This window comes from Corella eumyota, chromosome 6 (genome assembly GCF_963082875.1).
Source record: "Corella eumyota chromosome 6, kaCorEumy4.1, whole genome shotgun sequence".
In the NCBI taxonomy this organism is placed as follows: Eukaryota; Metazoa; Chordata; class Ascidiacea; order Phlebobranchia; family Corellidae; genus Corella; species Corella eumyota.
The window spans coordinates 5935115-5954472 of record NC_137495.1 but is presented as its reverse complement, the minus strand read 5'-3'; the positions used below and the strand labels follow the sequence as shown (position 1 = coordinate 5954472).

Genomic DNA, 19358 nt, shown 5'->3' with positions numbered 1-19358 from the left:
GATAAGAGTAACATTGTTATTTTAAAATCATTAATTAATATCCCTACCTGTACTGTGTATTTTTTAAATATGCATTTGGAAACATGGTTTTCTGGGACGTCATCAATGTAAACACACGACATTCATAGTGAAGCTGTAAGACTAATCAATAAAAGTTTACCAAAATAAAGTTTATAAGTACAGATATACCAAAGTACTGCACTTCAACCCCTTTTTGGTATTTAAAGGATCACTAAAGGTTTAATCTGAGTATTGATTTTTGTGAAAAACGTTATAAACGAGGTAATGAATCTGAACGATTCGAATAACATACAAAATGAACTGACGAAATTGTTGTCAACTACGAAATGCGTTAAGTCAATGTTCCAAGAATGTAGGGGTTTGATTTACAGCGAAATATCGAAGTTGCAGTCTGAATACATGTACAAGATGAAAACAGTGCATTCTGCATGCATGGAAGCCTCTCTTAACTTTGAAAAGGTAAGTTCATTAAAATACAGAAATTATTTTAGTTTAAAATACATGAATAAATTACTTTTTTATTTTAAATTTTATATTTTAATTTAGTTATTTTTTTACTATAAACAGGTATCTGCAGAACTTGCAATATTAAAAGAACAAAATTCGATGTTGGTTCAAGAAAAGTTAGCTCTGGAATCGAAATATTATCAAAGTTCTGAAAAGAGTAGAGAAATGGTTGCAATGTTAATTGACATAAAGGATAAACTACAGTCAGAAAATCATAGGTAATGTTGTAAACTGTTTAAAAAATTAAATGGAGATACAAATATATTAAAAACTTATCCATTTTTTTAACATAGAGTACCATTTTTTAATCAGATTGCATTATAGTTAAACTGCTGTCAATTTATTTTGGCTTGGCAGGAGTTTGTATTACTTATTTAAGAGTGCTACAACTATTATTTTCAGGTAGTATTTAACCTGTGTGTTTATACTAAAATTTAGATGTGAGTCTTTGGAAAGGAAAGTTTCAGAAAGCCTGGTTGTAAAACTTGATCTACAAAAGCGAATTAACGAAGGAGACTGCGAAATAAATGAACTCAACAAAGAGTTGAGTTTTCTTCGAAACGAGAAACAAAAACTGGTTGAGGAGAAATGTGATTTGGAAATAATCGTCGCTGAAAATGGAGTTTACGGACAGGCTCTGCAAGAGCATGTAGATGAAATTGAGGTAGGTTGTACCTGTAATTTAATGGCGTAATTCATATATTTAAAAAAAAGGCAAATATTAAATAATTAAATTTAGGAGTAGTTTTTTTTACGGAACATTGAATGGTTATAAAAGTTAAATGTTTGTGGGATAAATGTGTTACTTTGTACAATGTCTTAAGTTTATTGTCTTCAAACTTTTATCATTCTCTTTATATTTTATTGTATTTTTTTTTTAATTTCAGGGGATATGTACCACTTTACGAGACCAGAGAGATGACCAACATCATTACTTTGTCATGAAAGAATTAAGTTTAAAAAACGAATACGATCACAAGCTTGATGTTGTTAGGAGTGAAAAGAATTCAACTGACAACCAATTAAAAGATTTGAAACTGGAGTTCATGATCAAAATGTAATTATAGTTGTTTAAATAGCTGTTGTATTGATTTAACTACCACTTAGCTATGCTAATTTAAACAATGTTATAGTTATAAACGAGTATTAATTTGTGAGGGGCTTCCACATATTAAGTGGTTTTTTAAAACTTGGGAAAAAAATGAACCGTTTAGCTTTAATACATATGCTTGTTTAAATACATATATCCTTAATGTTTATGCATTGGTTAATTACATTACTTTTAAATATGTTTTTCCATACTTAAACTCTTTCTATTTTATTTAGAAATATTTATTTAAAAAAATAGTGTTTATATATATAAGTTTTTTTTTAAATCAAGCCTAGTATCTGCACTTGTAACTTTAACACAACTTAAAGTTATTTTTCACAATATAAAACTCAAAGTTTTCTTTTCAGGGACGAGTTAGATTATTTACAAAAACAGAAAGAGGAATGGTTGATTTCCAGCCGGTCCTTTCAACAACAAGTTGATGATTTAAATTCAAATTTAAAGAAGTTGGAAGGAGATTTACAACTAGAAACTGATACTGTAAAAATGCTTTCTACAAAGTATGACCTTTTTTTAAAATTGCTTTTTATTTTGTTTCATGTTTAGTTTGAAATCCTGTTTTTATTTTTTACTAATTGTGTTTAATTGTTGTTTTTAATTTTTGTGTCAAGTTTTAAAATTGTCTGATAAAGAAATTATGCTGTAATTTTCACATTTTAAATTAAGCTGTACCTATATAATAAATTAAACTAAAAACATAAACGTTATAAACTTAAATTTAATTTAAAAGGTTACCCTGACCAAGTAGATTAGTTAGGATCTTGAAATTTTGTCAATGTTGGATTTTATAAAATGTTAATTTTTTGAAGGAATTCTGATCTTTATCAGGAGTTGTTAACAGTCAAAAACGATTGTTTAAAATCGAATGCAATATCCTTCGACAACTCGAAACTACCTTCAGAAACAATCAACGACATAGATGAACAATTAAGGAAAATTTATGAGAAAAAACTAGAAGATTCAAAAGAACAGCACAAGAATAAAATGGACGATCTCAAAAAAGAGGTAGGATTTGTTTTTTTGTTTTATTTTCGTTTAGGTTGCTTTATTATAGGGGAACAAACTATGAGGTCTTCACAACCTCCCTGTTTTGATGTAAGGGAAAACACTTACTCTGGTTTTAAGTAAGCCTGTTTGTTAATAATACAAGTATCACTAAAGTAACAATTTTAAAAGCTTTTTAGGGCAACTTAAAAAAACTTGGTCATAATAACAATTTGTGTTTTGTTTTTAAATTCGTCTTTAAATTCGCCTCCTATCATCAAATTAAAGATAAAACCAAAGAGGTCAACGATATATTTGTTTTTAGGTATATATATCTAATTAATATATAGGCCTTCAAAATATAAAAAAACGCTATTAGGGGCATATATAATATTAGTAGCTGCCTTTGGCAGGCAGTCGACTTATGTAGTATATATAAAGTAAGAACTCTTAACTTATGCATGTAGTTGAAAACAATGAAAGAGGCCCTGTCAAAGGCAACCCAGGATCGTCAATTTTGGGAAGACAAAGTCGAAATGATGGAAAGCGAATTAGAACAAGTAAAACAAGACGCGGACTCGTTGGTTAGCTTAAACATATCACAGTGCCACAAGAACCTACAGCTTACCTCGACAAAAAACTCAAAGCGAGCACTGCTCGAAAGCCTGAATTTTAGCGACCATTCTGAGGCCGAATCCTTTAAAAACTCGTTTAATTCCAGTAGGAAGTCGGATTTTAAGGAATATAACCGTGGCGATGACGTCACGAAAGAAAATGGAGATATACCAGCGCGTTTAAATGGTAGTTTTAATAATCATTCTCTCGAAGCGATGCCGTATTTGAACGCAAGGTCGGCCGAAAAAATTAAACTTGCTATGGAGAAAGCGAACGTGAAATTTAAGAAAATGCAACTGGCTCAGTAACCTTGGTCTAAACATTTTTTATTGCTTTACAATGCAATATACCAATTTGTGCCATATTAGCCATACTTCACTTTAACATTCCTGTTAAATATAGGTAAAATACAGTTACGTTTTCGTTGTTATACATTACTACTCTTATCATTATGCTGCTAGGTATAAATTAAACACAAAAATAGCAATGTCTAAAGCCATATGCCTTGCCCATTAATTATCATATTATTATCTAAATTGAAGTGCACATGTTTTCCAATGCAGTCCGGTAAACAACCGCTATTATTACAAACTAAATCATATTTTAGCCCATTTTTCCCATACAATGTTTTACACTATAAGGTTGCTACTACTTATGTATGTAATGTAGGCTTATTGATATATTTATATTTTATGTATTTATTGTTTTACACACTTTTTAATGTACAATTCCTATTATATATGTTTATCTATTTCATTGTATTTCGGTGTTACTTTATTATTACTTACAAATTGAACGTTGTTTTTATTGAATTTAAAGGGAGTGTATTTTATTGTTAAATTTTTATTTTATTTTTCAGTTACATATTATTCAATGTTTTTTATAGTGTTCGTGCAATTACTAAAGGTGAAAAATGAATTAATTCAGTTATTTTTTTACAGAAAATGTGTACATTAATTGAATTAACTTATTAGGAAAATAATTTTTATATTCTTTTGTTATCAAAAGAAATGGATTTAAAACCCTCAAATTTTGAGGTTGTAACACTTAACGGCATTGCCTCCAAACACTTTCTCCTGTTTGTCCTTGCTCAGATTCTCCAAAAGCCCATCAAGTAAGTTATACACGCCGTTAAGCTCCGCCCCCGCCAGCTTGCAAACTGGCCAATCAGAACCGAACATGACTCTGTCAATGCCGAAGTGCTTGATCACGTGATCGACGTGTGGTTTGAAATCCGAGGCCTTCCAGTTATTAAGGTCAGCCTCTGTGACCATACCTGTATAAAAGTTGTTAATTGACATGCAGCAAAACTTGTTATCAGGCCCAGCCCCAAGACTTAAATATTACCTGATAATTTGCAATATACCTTCGGATACGATGCAAACGTTTCAATATCTTGAAACCATTGTTTAGAAGCTCCGGTTTTGGCGTTTGGTTTTCCGAGGTGGTTGATAACTATCTTTAAATTCGGGGGTGCCAGTTTTAAAAACTCTCTTGCCGCATCGTACTGAGCCTCCGATATGATCTAACAAACGGTAAATGTCGTGATTTTATGTAGTCCAGTAGTGGCAATATACCAGCTTGCAATTTTGCCTTGCCCTTATTATCGTTCCGAGTCATTACTTATGTAAACATTTTTATTATGTTGTTAACTTTACAATATCCTTAGTTAAGCGTACGTACCAGTAAATCAAATGTTAGTTCATGTTTCTCTAAAATACTCATTCCTTTGAGTACATCTTTTCTTAGCAGCCAACCGTCTTCGCAGAAATTTAAAATTTTTCTAGTTCCAACAAATTTTGGATTTTGTTTAAGGTCGATGATAGTTTCTTCCAAATTATCTGATGTTAAATCCACAAAACCTACAACCCCTTAATAGAAATGATAGAATTGTAAACTATAGCCCTAAAAATGACTATTTGATACATCAAAAAAGCTGTTTTGCAAACCACCTCTCAAGAACGTCCAGTTTTTTGTCATGTCTAATACCCATTTAGTTTCCTCAACGCTTTCAACAACTTCCACAAATATTGAGTACTGAATTGGTGTCGATTTCCTTGAAAACATTGTTATGTTTGAGCATATGGACGGACTTATATTTAAGTTTCATTTAGCTTAGTGTTATAACAGTGGGTTTAAACTGCAATAACTAGTTCACCTAGCTTTATCGTAATCGCCAGCAAGAAAGTCTTTGTAAATCAGTTTCTCCCCGTTGGGCCTTGGCCAAAGGTAAGAAAAACGATTTAGTTCCCACATGTGAAAGTGTGTGTCAACTACTGGTACAGTTGTATCCGACATTTTGTTCTATAAATTTATTATTTTTAACCAAAGTCAGTTTTTATAAATTTGCATTAACGATAGGAGAATCTGCAATTAAAATATTTTGTTTTAGTATGTGATTATTTTGTACGTAGCACTTGGCATTATTATTGGACGAGCTGTCCAATTTGCCTCGAGGCATGCCGGTTGTAGGTTTTGATCTAACATAGCAGATTACTGTTTATATTCGGCATATTTATTCACACAAATTCGTTTCAATTGACCTGCTTTAACCTATACACTACTAGTCAGCTTGTCTACAGTCTACTTAAGATGAAAAAATATCCCGCCTTTATTTTAATGTTATTCACAATAGCAAAGCGAACGCGCAAACACAAAGTAAGGGAGAGCTAGTTAGTTGTTTGTTTTGCAAAAATAAGAAGCTATAGAACAAAAAGCTAAGTCAATAATCAAGATTAAAATATTATTAAAAAATAAGTCAATAATCAAGATTAAAATATAAAAGCAATATTTGAATATTTATATAATAAGCCGCGAATGGTACTCATGTATTGTCATAAACCAACTAGCAAAACCAAGGTAAGTGCATCTGCAGACAACGCAGTAAGCAATCAGGGGATATTAAACAGTGTTTTATAAACTTATAAAGCAGCATAAAAACACGAAGTGTACTCTATAAAACTTGTGATGCAACTAACACCGACTCCAGACTTTCTAGTTAATTTTGCAAAACAGCTAAAAAGTTAATATTTACTTCCTGCTTATAGTGCCATTGGTCCTGCTTGTTGGCTTAAACGTTACAGACTTGCTAACCGCTTCAGGGTTCATTTATTAAACCAAATACCATTACCACGACGTCTGCAAAAATTTTAAAAAAATTTGAGTAATTTAAAAAAGTAAAAATTAGCTTTTTGTAAATCAAAATATGCTTATGCTTGCATAAAAATTCTTTATGAGTAAAGTTGTATTTTTTGGTACTAAAAAGAAATATATGGGTAATAATATTTAATGATTTTGAAAATTTAAATTTAGAGTTAATAAATGTATGGTGCTTAAATAAATTTGAGGTTATTTGTTATTAAAATGTAAAGATCATGTCTCAGTTTATAAAAGATGGTGCTTTGGCCACCTGTGTCGAAGAATTAAATCTACCAGGCAGTCCATGGCATGATGTGAGTCAATTAGTATCACGGCGCCTTGCAGATCGCATAAAACTTGAAGGTTTGACCCATTCCCAACTTGTTGCAATCACAAAATTTGTTGGCGAGGATTTTATTAAAAAATACAGTTTGTATCAATCTGTTCAACCTGAAGAAAACAGAGAAGCAAAATCATCTCGACTTTCTAATGACTCTGAAGTTCAGGAATTTTTGAAGAGTTTAACACTCAAGGCAGCGAAAGATGCAGAGTGTGTTGGTACAAGTCAAAACAAACGAAATTGCTACAACGATTTTTTGGCCTTAACCAAGCAAATATTTTCTGCTAATTTTGATATTGAAAATCAAAGCTTAAAACCTAAAAATAAGCGTTTAACTGACTTACCGTTTCAACTTTACACAGATGATGAGACCAACAACCTTGGTGAACTGGTTGTCAATATTCTTCGAAACGACCCTAGTCGACTGCGAAAGGTCATGAATTCAATGCAACATAGATTTTTACCACCACAATTGCGACAATACCTTTATCGCATATTACTTCTTAAGAAAAGGAAAGAAAGCGTGCTAAACAATCAGATACCACATCAAAAAACATCTGTGAAGACCAATGAGGACTACAATCAGAAGAAGATGCGAGAAGACTTTGCAGCTGGAGTCAAAGCTGGCCTTCGAGATTTACATTGCAAAAATCCGACAAAGTCACCAATATACCACTTAATCCAATCCTCTGTGATCGAAGTTTTTGAGAACTCTATCGGTCTTGCTCTGTTTAGTGACAACATTGCACTTCAAAATGAAATATGTCGAGCACTGAATATTTTGTACACATTGAAACAAAAATTTTCTTATCATTTTGTGCTGTGGCTGTTACCTTTGCAAGTTACACTTATGCAGAGTAACGAAATGAGCAAAGAACATGACTACAAACTTGCAATGTATCTTGATATTGTGCTCACTAATTGCCAAGTAGATTACTCTGAAACAACGCAAATTGCAAGAAATGCATGGAAAGAATTAACAAGAAAAGAAAAACCTAATTGTGTTATGGACGTAAAATTGAGAAACCATTTTTGGGCAATGGAACTGCTTTTGGACGACCATGGTATAATGTCTGCTCTTAAAAATGCAAACAAGACTTCTGTTAAAAGCAACTTTAGATCAGCTGACAGCACAGACATGGTACGTGATCTTGATTTTTTTCATCCTGTGGTGTCGATTCGAAACTGGATATCTCATTTCTTTGTCGGATTTTTAGATTTAAATATCTCACTTTACATTTGGGATCAAATGTTTTTGTGGAATTGGAGTCACAAGTGTATTTGCAGGGCATGTGTTGTTCTTGTAAACTGTTTAGCGCAAGATGTTCTAGAGTGCAAAGAGAAATCTGATTTGCACAGTTTGCTTCTGGACGGATTTGAAGATTTAACTCTCCCACAGTTTGTTAAAGTTTGGAAGGATATTAATGCAATGGATCCACTGTGAAATCTTTGTCTTTAATTCTTGTTAAGTTTGTAGTATATTCATATTAGAGTTCTGCATATTTATTATTTTAAACTATTTTGTTTGTTGTTTAATTTATATGTTAGTAGTTCTTGCATAAAGTTTCTAATCTTTTATAGATTTTAATTTTTTATTTTATTTTTGTAGGTACGAACACAATGTCATATAAATTTAGGAAATTAAAAAGTTATTGCAATTTGAAATTGTTGGTCTTGCTAACTTTTCTGTTTATAATTTTTAAGTTATTTTTTGCCTCTGACAACTTACAGCCAAGAACAAGAAACATAGAAAATAAATCTTCAGAAACATTGCGCGAATGCTTTCTTGTCGTTTTAATATTGACTGGATCTAAAAATGTTGAACAACGCACTGTGATCAGAGAAACATGGCTTTCCGATTACAAAAATTCAGTGGATGTTTGTTATTATTTTGCAATAGGCACTAAAGGCATTCATAACTCACAGTTTAATGCAATTTTAGATGAGCAAAAATTAAACAATGATTTACTAATTTTGGATTCGTTTCAAGACGCCTACGAAAAATTAACGGAGAAGCTTGCGTTGTCTTTGCAATGGTTAAACAGCAATGTTGACTTTAATTTTATCTTCAAAGGTGATGATGACACTTTTGCGAGAATCGATGTCATTTTATCAGAATTAAAAACTGACACTTCTAAACACAATACAGACAATTTATACTGGGGTTATTTTTACGGAAAAGCAAACGTAAAGCGCTCGGGGCAGTGGAAAGAGACCAAATGGAAGTTATGCGATCACTACCTTCCATATGCAAGAGGCGGCGGATATATTTTATCTCACAAGTTGGTCAAGTTTATTTCAAACAACTGGCTTGATTTTGAAATGTACCTAAGCGAGGATGTTACTGTAGGTGCTTGGTTGGCCCCTTTAAAACTAACCAGAATTCATGACGTTCGCTTTGACACTGAATACAAAAGCAGGGGCTGTAAAAATCAGTTTATAGTCAGTCACAAACAGAGCATTGAAGAAATAAGGACAAAGCACAAAAACCTGCAAAAAAATGGCAATCTCTGCGCTGTTGAAGTTGTTAATTTTCATGGTTATCAATATGACTGGGACAGCTTTCCTTCTAAATGCTGCGTGAGATCTGAATCATTTCCTTAGTGCCCTAAAATTATTAATTACTACACTTCCTCTCGAATGTTGTGTATTTTAAATGGCACACTTATTTGTTGTTGTTTTTTACTATGAGTAGTTATAATTATGGTTCCAAACTTAGCTGTTTTAATTTAATATAGTGTATTATTTGTTAGACATGTGCAATTTATTTTTAAATGCTTCAAATTTATTTACAATGTATTTTATAGCTAGTTAGTTTATCATGTATAATTACATATCTTAACCACTATAGTTAAGTTTTAATTTGCTTAATTTATTTATTTTTTCTTAGTTTAGTTGTACATGATTTTAACATCGACTAGGTTGGTTTTTAATTTTGTACTTAAAACTCGGAATTGTGGAAAAGTTTTTAAAGTTTCGCCACAATTTAAAATGTCGCGAAGATCGAACTCTAACTCAAGCTTTGGTAAGTTAAATTTTTAAGTTTTTAGTTTCTGAGTGAACTCAAAAATATTGTAACTAAATAAAAAAATATCAACAGGCAAATAATTAATATTTTGATGTTTCTGTGTAAAATGTTAAGCCTAAAAAATAATTTTTTATAGACTTTTTAACATTTGCCCAGAATCATAATTAATTTTACTTTTTAAATCTGACCAAAATTATATTCTGTTTCAGAACCGTTAAAGGTTAAAGAGGTAAACTTATTCAAAGAGGAGACGGGAAAGAAGCATTACACCTCCGAGTATGAATCAGACTCACTTATTGTAAGAAGAGGTTTTTCTTTCAAACTGATGGTCACACTGAGCAGAAAACCAATCGAGAATGAAACCGTGGAGTTTGAACTTAGAATGGGTAAGAAGAAATAGATGGTTTTGATTTTTAGGGTTTTAAGTGTACTCTTACGAAAGTTAACAATTAAAGAATAAGTAGGTTTCTTGTTTTTGTTATATCATGGTATAGCAGAAAAATCTCGCATTTTTAAACAATCATTTTAATAAACATTTTATCAGACATTTAACAAACCTGTTGTTAGTAAATAGCATTTATAATCAGCACATAGAAATTTGCATTGAACAAACTAAGATCCTTAACTGTACGCTTGACAACTTATTTATAACTGATTTTAGGAGGAAGACCGATGGTTAGACATGGGACTTTGATCCGTCTTCCGAGGATCGATCCTAAACCTGATGACGATGTTGTCGGATATCAGCAATTCGGACCACTTGGTAATGTGAACTTCTTGTAAATACCTTTGTAGATAGCTTTAAAATCTTACCTTTAAAAAGTTCTGGCATTACCATTTAGCCTTTACATTAAAACCTAAAAGTGCTGCCAGGCCAAACAAACACATATCTATTTAATTTTAAATCTTTTAGATGATGTTCTCAACATTGAAATTCATACATCTGGCAAAGAAACTAATATTGGAAAATGGCTTCTGACAATGAAGTCAGCAGTTGGTAGAAAAAGATCGACGGATGTAGTTTATAGCAACCTTGTTGTACTTTTCAACCCTTGGTCAAAACGTAAGATTACTTGTAACTTTTGGGTATGGTAACACCTTTTAAAATTTTTTAAAAATATATATAGACCAAAACGAAAACCAATTTAATGATTATATGTTTTGGAAGAATGAATAATGCAAAATTATACTTAATAAGACAAATTTACTTTGTATACTCAAGTTTTACTCTGTCTTAGAGTATATCATTTTGAAAACATTGTTGTTCCTATAATATTGTATTAAATTAACTTCCTAATTGAAACTAGTTGTGCTTTGCATTGTTCATTAATATTGCCTTAATGAAGCTGCAAAAATGTTGTGGCAATGGGTATTGCAAAAGAACCTTATAGTTTGCAATGCTAAGCTAAATAACTCCTACAAGAATAATATCGAAATACTAAAATTTAATGTCAGCATTCAAAATACAATACCAACATACCAAAACGCAATATTACTATACTAAATTACAATGTCAGAATACTAAAATACAATTCTAGAATACCAAAATACAATACCAGAATACCAAAATACAATACTAGAATACGAAAATACAATACAAGTTTACTAAAATACAATACCAGAATACCAAATTTTATACCAGAACAAAATCATAAATTATATATTAAATTTTTTAGATGACCCTGTGTACATGTCACGGGAGGATTGGAGGAACGAATATGTGTTAAATGAGGATGGGATGCAGTTCTATGGTAGTGCAAATAACATTGGTTGGATGGACTGGTACTTTGGTCAGGTAGGATTAATAATCAAATTATTTAAGTAAACTTTTAAGCACTCTTTGTATTCAAGTTGTCTAATTTTAGAGATGTGGAGTCTATTGTCACCATTTTACCTTAACTTTTAAATTAAATTCACACCAAAAGTAAAATTGAGGAAAGAAATAATGAGATTTGTTATTTTTCAGTTTGAAGATTCTGTATTGAAAGCTTCTCTCAAGTTACTCTCCATGGAAAAGTTAAGATATGCTGATCAGAGAGATCCTGTTCTAGTTTCAAGGCATATGTCTGCCCTTGTAAACAGCAATGTAAGATCAACTAGCCTATTTATTTTTTGGGCAATTTTTAATTGTTTGGATGTTAAAAAAGCTTGAACAATTTTATTGTGTATAATTTTTAAATGTTTTTTTTTATTGTCCTGCCCCTTTAGTCTGCTTTTTATAATGTCTTGCTCTTTTCCTTAGCCCCCATTTTTATTATATTGCCAAAAATTTTGCCTCTTTTTTTAGGATGACGATGGTGTGTTAGAGGGAAATTGGTCGGGAGATTATGAAGATGGCAAATCGCCAACCGATTGGAACGGCAGTGTTGCCATTTTAAAACAATTCATAGAAACTGGTCAGCCTGTCAAGTACGGCCAGTGCTGGGTATTTTCTGGAGTTCTCACTACAGGTTTGTTATTTAATGTAGTATTATATTCTTAAGTTAGAAAAAACAATTTTTTGTATAAAGTCCAGTAAGTATGTTGTATTTACCATTATTAGTTTGCCAACCTTTTAAATAAGTATTTTAATTAACTTAAAATCTTCTACCTAATGTCATATGGGTATAAATAAGGTGCACTTGAGCCTGTGTTATTTCTTTTTTAAAGGCCTTTAAACTAAGTCAACTAATAAGGCATTCAATATTATTGCAATGGGTTTAAAAATTTATTAAATTATATTTATTTGTTTATTTAGTGATGAGATGTCTTGGTATCCCAGCCCGTAGCGTGACAAATTTTGAATCTGCTCATGACACTGAAGCAAACATTAACATTGATTATCGATACGATGTCAATGGCAAACCTATGGAGAATGATGATTCTATTTGGTAAGTATTTAACAATAGTTATACTGGGGTTTTAAACAGGCAACTGTGGGGCTTGAACCCAGGACTTTAAAGTGTATTAAAAAGTATCTTTTATGATAGTACCATGTTCTCATCAGTGGTTATTGATTTGTTTTGATAAATAAATTTTTCCAGGAATTTTCATGTATGGAATGGAGTTTGGATGGCACGCGAATATCTGCCAGAAGGATTTGGTGGATGGCAGGCATTGGATGCAACGCCACAAGAGGTCAGCGGTGGGTCCTTCAGGTGTGGACCCATGTCAGTACATGCTATTAAAGAGGTCATTATACAGTTGAATTTTTTTTTTTAATTTTAGCAAGATACCATGGCAAATGTAAGAATCTATTCTATGTGGTTATATTCAGTGATTTAAAGGTACACACACGTTAGGTTGTTTGTTAAATTATTGAATAAAACAAACATTTTTTAACAGGGAAAAATCAACTTGGATTATGATGGAACCTTTTTATACTCTGAGGTGAATGGATCAAAGAGATATTGGCAAAAATTAAAGGAACCGAAAGGTAAGTTTAAACTTGGTTTAAAAGTTTTTTATTTTCTGAAAATCGTAATTGCATGAAATTTTGAAATGATAAATTGCTAAATTTGGGTTATGTTTTTAGTAAGGCCACTTTAGTAAATTCAATTAAGAATTGTATATATTAAACTTACAAACAACATTGCTTTTATAATATTTGTCCTTGTTAATTAATTTTTGCAATCTTAAATACCCCTTAAATTTTTCTTTAATTCCCACCCATTCCACTTATTAAATGATTGTCTTATTTTCACAGAGGTTGATGGAAAAAAAGTTGAGTGGAAATTGATTGATGAGGAACCGAGCAAAGTTGGTCAGAACATCAGCACAAAAGCAATCAACAAATTTAAACGGGAGGATATCACCCACGAGTACAAGTACAAAGAAGGTAGTTATATTTACTCTTTTCGGTTTTGTTTTTATTATGTTACTTGCACTTCCTTACCTTATTTTATAAATTTTATTTAATATTACTGTAATTACAATACTTTAGATACATCCTTAAAAAAATAGGCAATAAAATTATTTTTTCAATACTATCATATAAGTGAAATAAAGTATACACATTGTCGGATAAAAGAACAAGTGCCTATTAATATTTTACTTAAAAAAAAGGATTTTAAATTTAAAATTTTTTAAAAATAAATTCTAGGCACCAAAGAGGAAAAATTATCTTTCGAGATCGCCAGGAAATTTGTCAAGTATATTTACACTGCTAAGGAAGATGTTGTTAAGATTGTGAACTTCGTACCCCAACTACCAACATTGGTTGCTTATGGAAAAGATGTTGTTTTCAGCATTAAGGTAAAACATTTAGAAGTGTTGAAAATATCTTTACCAAAATTTAAAGTTTTAAAATATTCGTAAAAATTAAAACACCTTTTTTTAAACAGTCGGTGCATTTAATGCAATAATATATATTTGTTCCACTAACTTTTGTCTATCTAACTTATTAATTTTTATTATTTAGTTGGAAAATTTGACCAAAGAAAAGCAGAGTATTTACTTGAGTGTTGTTGCCAAGACTATGCAATACAATGGTAAATAGTATATTTAATAGATTTTTTTGTTAAGTTTAGTAGTGACTTTTTTTGCATTTTTAAATTAGCATTAGTGGTCCTAATCAAAAATACTATGAAACAGTAGCAAAGGGAATTAAACCCGAACTTTGAGAACTAGGCAGGCATTGTTTATTGCATTTTTTGTGTTATGCCAGTCTTCACGTAAAACATTTAAGTTTTTTTTACAATGTTTTTTATATTGTACATTTTTATTAAATTAATGTGAAATATACAAGGAGTTTTATAAAATTGATGTTTTTTTTCAAGGATAAATAAATATTAAAATATTTACCAGCTAGCAATTTTGTGTTTAAGGTTCCGTTGTTGCAGTTGTAATTGACAAAGACTATCACGAGAAAGTGGAGGCCAGCAAAACGGTAACTTTTGACGTCAAAGTTTCAGCAAGTGATTACTTGAAGGCTGCCAAGGGCAACAACAGTCTAAAATTCTTTTTTTTGGGTGGGGTGGACGGCAAAGATCAGGCCTTTGCTAAACAAGCAGTCGTTGATTTTGAGAAACCGACTATCAATGTAGTTGTAAGTGTAAGATTTTTAATTATTTTAAAATAAAGAGCTATTTAAATATACCCATTGTTAAAGAGATATATAAGCATGCTTTTTTTTTACCTACAATGTTTTTTTTTGTTTTTTTTTTAAATATTAAAATGCTTATCTTACCTTAAATTAGTTTCACCTTAGTTGTATCACTCATATATGTTAAAAACTTGATATTATGTAGGTACCAGCTAAAGCTAAGTTAGGAGAGAGTATTAAAGTGAAGGCCTCATTCAAAAATCCACTTTCAGTTGGTCTTGAAGCTGGAGTATTCCGATTTGAAGGGGCTGGGATAAAAGAAGGTCTGACCGCTTCGGTTGGAAAGGTAATTTTATGTTTTTTGTTATTATTTTTAAGTGTATTTACTGTGTGGGTTATGGTATTTTAATGTAATTGGCATTTTTTATATCGATGCATTAAATAAATAGACCAAGGTTTTTTAGTTTTATGCAATATGTCACATAAAAACAAAAATAAATTTAAAAAAAATCTGAAAATAAGATATTTAAATTGTTCACCATTTATTTATTACCTTAATGTTCAAGGTTAAGCCAAATGCAGTGTGCTCTACTGAGGTTTCAATAAATCCTCGCAAATTGGGATCAAGAAAACTGATTGTTGGGTTTTCTTCCAAACAAATGTACGGCTTAAAAGGATCGGCCCAAATTAATGTTGCTTAAGAAACAGCAAACAAACTAGGCATATTTTGCACACACATATAATCAAGCAGCATTTTTTTTACAGTAGTACAGCTCATAGTAGTAAACGTAGTGTTTTTAATTTGTTAAAGCATGCCATTTTGTTACTAATTTTAAGCTTCAAAAGTTTTCACTTTTAAATTATGTTCATTTTATAGAACTATTTTTGCAGTATAATTTTAACGAACATTGTTTTAGAGTCTGCTTTTTTATCGAAATTCCAAGCAAATTTTACCTCTGCCCAATTTTTTACGTATGCAAAATACTAAATTCTTTTTAGTTTCACTAATTTTAGTTTCTTTAAACTACAAAAAGCTAATTGCATTATGCACCAAAAAAATGACTGCCTTTTTTATGTATTGTAGTATTTTAGGTGTAGGGCTGTATTTTTATATTATGTATGCAGTTTATCACTAAATCATTTGTATTGGTTGATCTATTTCTGTGTTTTTGTTTTATTTTTGACAAAGAAGAGCTAGCTAGGTAAGTTTAAAATTAAGACCTTTAGCCTAAGAGTAAATTGTTTAGAATTTAGTTAAGTGGTAATGAGACATATTGTTTGGTATAACTTATTGCCTTGGCGCAATCTGTAGTTGCCATTGGCAGTTTAAAATATTTTTATAATTAAAATATTGGCTAACACTAACTTGCAGAATTCCTCTTTGCTCGAGAGGAGTTAGCATCGTATGTAATGATTACTCTTCAATCTAAGGCATGTGTAAATATGTTAAATGTAATTTACACAAAGGTGGGCACCAAACCGTTGACCCGCTAATCGTTGATTAACGAAGTTAACTTTTGCGTGAAAATTTAACTTTTAAGTTAACTTTAAAAAGTATTATCGGACTTGTTAACTTTCGTTAAATTGTGCTTTCGTTAATATAAGTTCGTTATCTCAATTTTCTAAATCTAACTAAATAAATGTTAGGAATTACCGCCTTTTTACCGTATCACATTATCAAATATAATATGACACGTCCCCTTTAAACTAAAGTCATAAGACATTAGTTTTAATTGTTGGAGGGGGGACCCACGGTTAATTGCACATTTGCTCTTACATCTTATAAATAAATATCTTATTATTTGTGGTAATAATTTTGTGGAATAAATTTAAATTAGTCACCACAAACAAAATTTTTTTTTTATGCGTATAACATTTTATGGCACTTCCTGATTTTGAGATCATATGTGCGGGCTCGTTCTAATCATTTGTATCTTTTAACTTTCCTTTTTTCATTAACAGTCCCATCTACCAAATGGAACGGGTATAAGTTATTTATCACTTTTTGTGATAAAAATTTATGCCTATTTTGTTTTTCTAGAAGAAAGCTGTTTTTGCTGGACAAGTGGAAAGAGCTCCGTCTGTGGATGGATGTCTCTTTTCACTTACGGGGTGGAGGAATCAGGGTCAAGGTAAGGTGGGAAAGGGTAGGTAAGAGAGTAAAGGGGTCGATAGGGAGGAAGAGAAAAGGGCAAGCGAGGTTGGGTTAGAGGATAGGGTAGGTCGGAAGGAGTGAGAAAGTAAGTAATAAACGGTGGGTAGCTGGGCGGAAATGACGTCACAATACTGGTGTGCCATATTCTTATTGCCAGTTTTTAATAACTGCAAGCTATGGCGCTGGAAAACTTTTTTGTAAAATATTTTTCTTTAATTCAAAAGTTTAACTAAACTGCGATTTGATGCGAAAGGATTGTTTAATTTAAATGTTTTAACGGTTATCAATAACTTTAGTTACATTCTATTTAATTTCACAAATTAAAGTTAACGAAGTTAATGTATTGTGTAACGAATCACTATTTAACGAAGTTACTTTTTTGGTTAATTGTGCCCACCTATGAATTTACATTAGTTTCTTTTAATCTTTCTTACATATTTGGGTGGAGTGCAATTTATTCTTTACAGGAGACACATTTCCTTAAACTTACTTAATAAGTTTATATTAACAAACATTTAATCATAGAGTTAAAGACTTAAAACAGATACAACACTCACTCAAGTTACCTTATCCATTATGCCGTAACCTATTGTTTTCTGCCTTAAAAAACAATAATAAATAGTCTATACATTCTCCTATATTTGCAAAATCTGTTCAAATGATACAATTTTAGTTAGAAATGAAATGTTGTATGAACCACTTTATTTTTTAATAATGGTAGGGCCTATCATAGAAGGTTTGGAGTAGTATTCGCAGTCTGAAGGCGGTTGATTTTGAATCACTTCAGTGGTAATGTTTGACTTTTTGAAGCCTGCTTCCTCCAGGTGAGAAATTTGAGTTTCCTGTAAATTTTAATTTTCATAATTGTACTAACAGTTTGTTAAATTTCAAAACTTTACGCACAAGTTAAACACACCATTTTTTACCTTGAACATAGTTTCGATATTGTCGTACTTGTTCTTCATTAAATCGCCCCATGACGTCAGATTACAATACGTCAGAACGCCGCCGGGTTTTAACAATTGATGGGCGTGGTTTTTGATGAACTTAAACTGGTGGGTGTGCCAGTCTTCCTCGGACAACGGGTAAGTGTCATATAATATACCTGCATAAAGGTATTTACAGTTATCTAGGCTGGATAGAAGTAATAACCTCTTGCTAATTTATGTCAACATTGGCATTCACACCTAGAACCTTAGTTTAAACATTGCCAGTTTTATTACTCTTTATAGTTCGTTTTTAAACAAAAAGTAAACCAAGTTATGTAAATACCCCTTTATGTGCTTTATAAATTGGTAGTGTACACATTTTAAGTTTCTTTAACTACTTGAGTTAGTATAACTATATAGAAATATAAGTATAGCATTAGCTATCTTACCATCGAAGTGACCACGTGGTAGTGATCCCACTACGTTTTCCCACATTCCCTTTAAAGGCACGACCTAAAATATATACATTAGGGTAAAAATACGTTTATGCTTTTTATTTAAATATATAAAAGAGTCACATTTACATAGATCGGTTCTACGATTGTAATTTGTATAATTTAAAACGGGCGTTTTTAGAACGTGTGTGTATCGACCTCTAACTTTTAAATACATAAGAATTGGTATTGCGACATATAGCTGCGGATTTCGAGCATAACCAATTCTACTTACCACGTGAGGTTGATCTTTGGACCATTGCAGTAGTCTCTCGAACACGCCATCGTTGCATTCTATTATCCAATGTTCGGTCACATTTTTGTGTTTCTCTATCTGCGTGGCTGCGATGGCCATTCCGAAGCCGATCTCTAGCACTCTTCCTCCTTTAAACACGGAAATGTTAAATAAAAACTTGTTTTATTCCACGTAAACGCGTAAATTACAACCATGTTTTAACAGTTATTATGCAAAGTGAGGCACGCAATTAACTTGTATTTATAAAAAATCACCTTTTTTCGACGCAATATCGGCCAACAGATGCATATATGGCGTTTCCCAACGCTCCATGACGGGCTTACCCATGATTTTTAGATGGGTGTCTTTTTGGTTGTAGTCGGCTGATGCATCGCGCCAGTCGACCTTGCAGTCTTCCCCTGTCTTAAATATCGGCTCGCTTGACATGTTACGAACTGATTTTATACTACGGCACAACACAACCGAGGCTTTGTGTAATCTATCCATGTATTTAAATAGAGTTAATCAATTATGAAGCAGGTTTTTTATTTACTAAAATACGAATGGCGTGCTATTCTGACAATCGTAAATGTAGTACACTTTGTATTGAAGGTTACTTAATAAAGCCTTTTTTTATTCTACTTCTTATAACCAACTTGCTTAAGCGACTACTGATAAGATTCCGAATGTTTTAGCAGCTATTTTTCTTATTATTGAAACGCAATACAAAGAAAATGGGAGGTAGAAAGACAACACTTTAAGCAGTTAAGCTTGTATT

The 19358-nt window shown here is 31.5% G+C and overlaps 5 protein-coding genes across 5 annotated transcripts; 3 read left to right on the top strand and 2 right to left on the bottom strand.

Moving 5' to 3' along the window:
* Window positions 1-146: 146 nt before the first annotated feature.
* LOC145755355 (uncharacterized) lies at window positions 147-4126 on the top strand. The gene is made up of 7 exons (XM_082571580.1): window positions 147-480; window positions 589-746; window positions 967-1192; window positions 1416-1585; window positions 1987-2139; window positions 2449-2644; window positions 3091-4126. The coding sequence occupies exons 1-7, from the start codon at window positions 286-288 to the stop codon at window positions 3544-3546; spliced, it is 1554 nt and encodes a 517-aa protein (XP_082427706.1). The 5' UTR covers window positions 147-285; the 3' UTR covers window positions 3547-4126.
* A 137-nt stretch (window positions 4127-4263) lies between these two features.
* LOC145755410 (L-fucono-1,5-lactonase-like) lies at window positions 4264-5751 on the bottom strand. The gene is made up of 6 exons (XM_082571640.1): window positions 5736-5751; window positions 5397-5514; window positions 5191-5294; window positions 4922-5109; window positions 4586-4763; window positions 4264-4514 (listed from the first exon to the last, which is right to left on the bottom strand). The coding sequence occupies exons 1-6, from the start codon at window positions 5749-5751 to the stop codon at window positions 4264-4266; spliced, it is 855 nt and encodes a 284-aa protein (XP_082427766.1).
* Window positions 5752-6554: 803 nt separating this feature from the next.
* On the top strand, window positions 6555-9554 carry LOC145755723 (uncharacterized). Its single transcript, XM_082571972.1, has 3 exons — window positions 6555-8156; window positions 8210-8213; window positions 8298-9554. The coding sequence occupies exons 1-3, from the start codon at window positions 6613-6615 to the stop codon at window positions 9318-9320; spliced, it is 2571 nt and encodes an 856-aa protein (XP_082428098.1). The 5' UTR covers window positions 6555-6612; the 3' UTR covers window positions 9321-9554.
* Window positions 9555-9611: 57 nt separating this feature from the next.
* Window positions 9612-15919, top strand: LOC145756086 (protein-glutamine gamma-glutamyltransferase K-like). Its single transcript, XM_082572324.1, has 16 exons — window positions 9612-9741; window positions 9954-10130; window positions 10406-10507; window positions 10658-10807; window positions 11421-11539; window positions 11711-11830; window positions 12032-12194; window positions 12482-12614; window positions 12768-12915; window positions 13069-13159; window positions 13430-13561; window positions 13826-13977; window positions 14144-14213; window positions 14550-14770; window positions 14973-15113; window positions 15334-15919. Exons 1-16 carry the CDS (start codon window positions 9618-9620, stop codon window positions 15466-15468), a joined length of 2178 nt encoding a protein of 725 aa, XP_082428450.1. The 5' UTR covers window positions 9612-9617; the 3' UTR covers window positions 15469-15919.
* A 1704-nt stretch (window positions 15920-17623) lies between these two features.
* LOC145755014 (guanidinoacetate N-methyltransferase-like) lies at window positions 17624-19074 on the bottom strand. The gene is made up of 5 exons (XM_082571208.1): window positions 18856-19074; window positions 18581-18729; window positions 18301-18364; window positions 17849-18027; window positions 17624-17764 (listed from the first exon to the last, which is right to left on the bottom strand). Exons 1-5 carry the CDS (start codon window positions 19025-19027, stop codon window positions 17624-17626), a joined length of 705 nt encoding a protein of 234 aa, XP_082427334.1. The 5' UTR covers window positions 19028-19074.
* Between the last annotated feature and the right edge of the window lie 284 nt (window positions 19075-19358).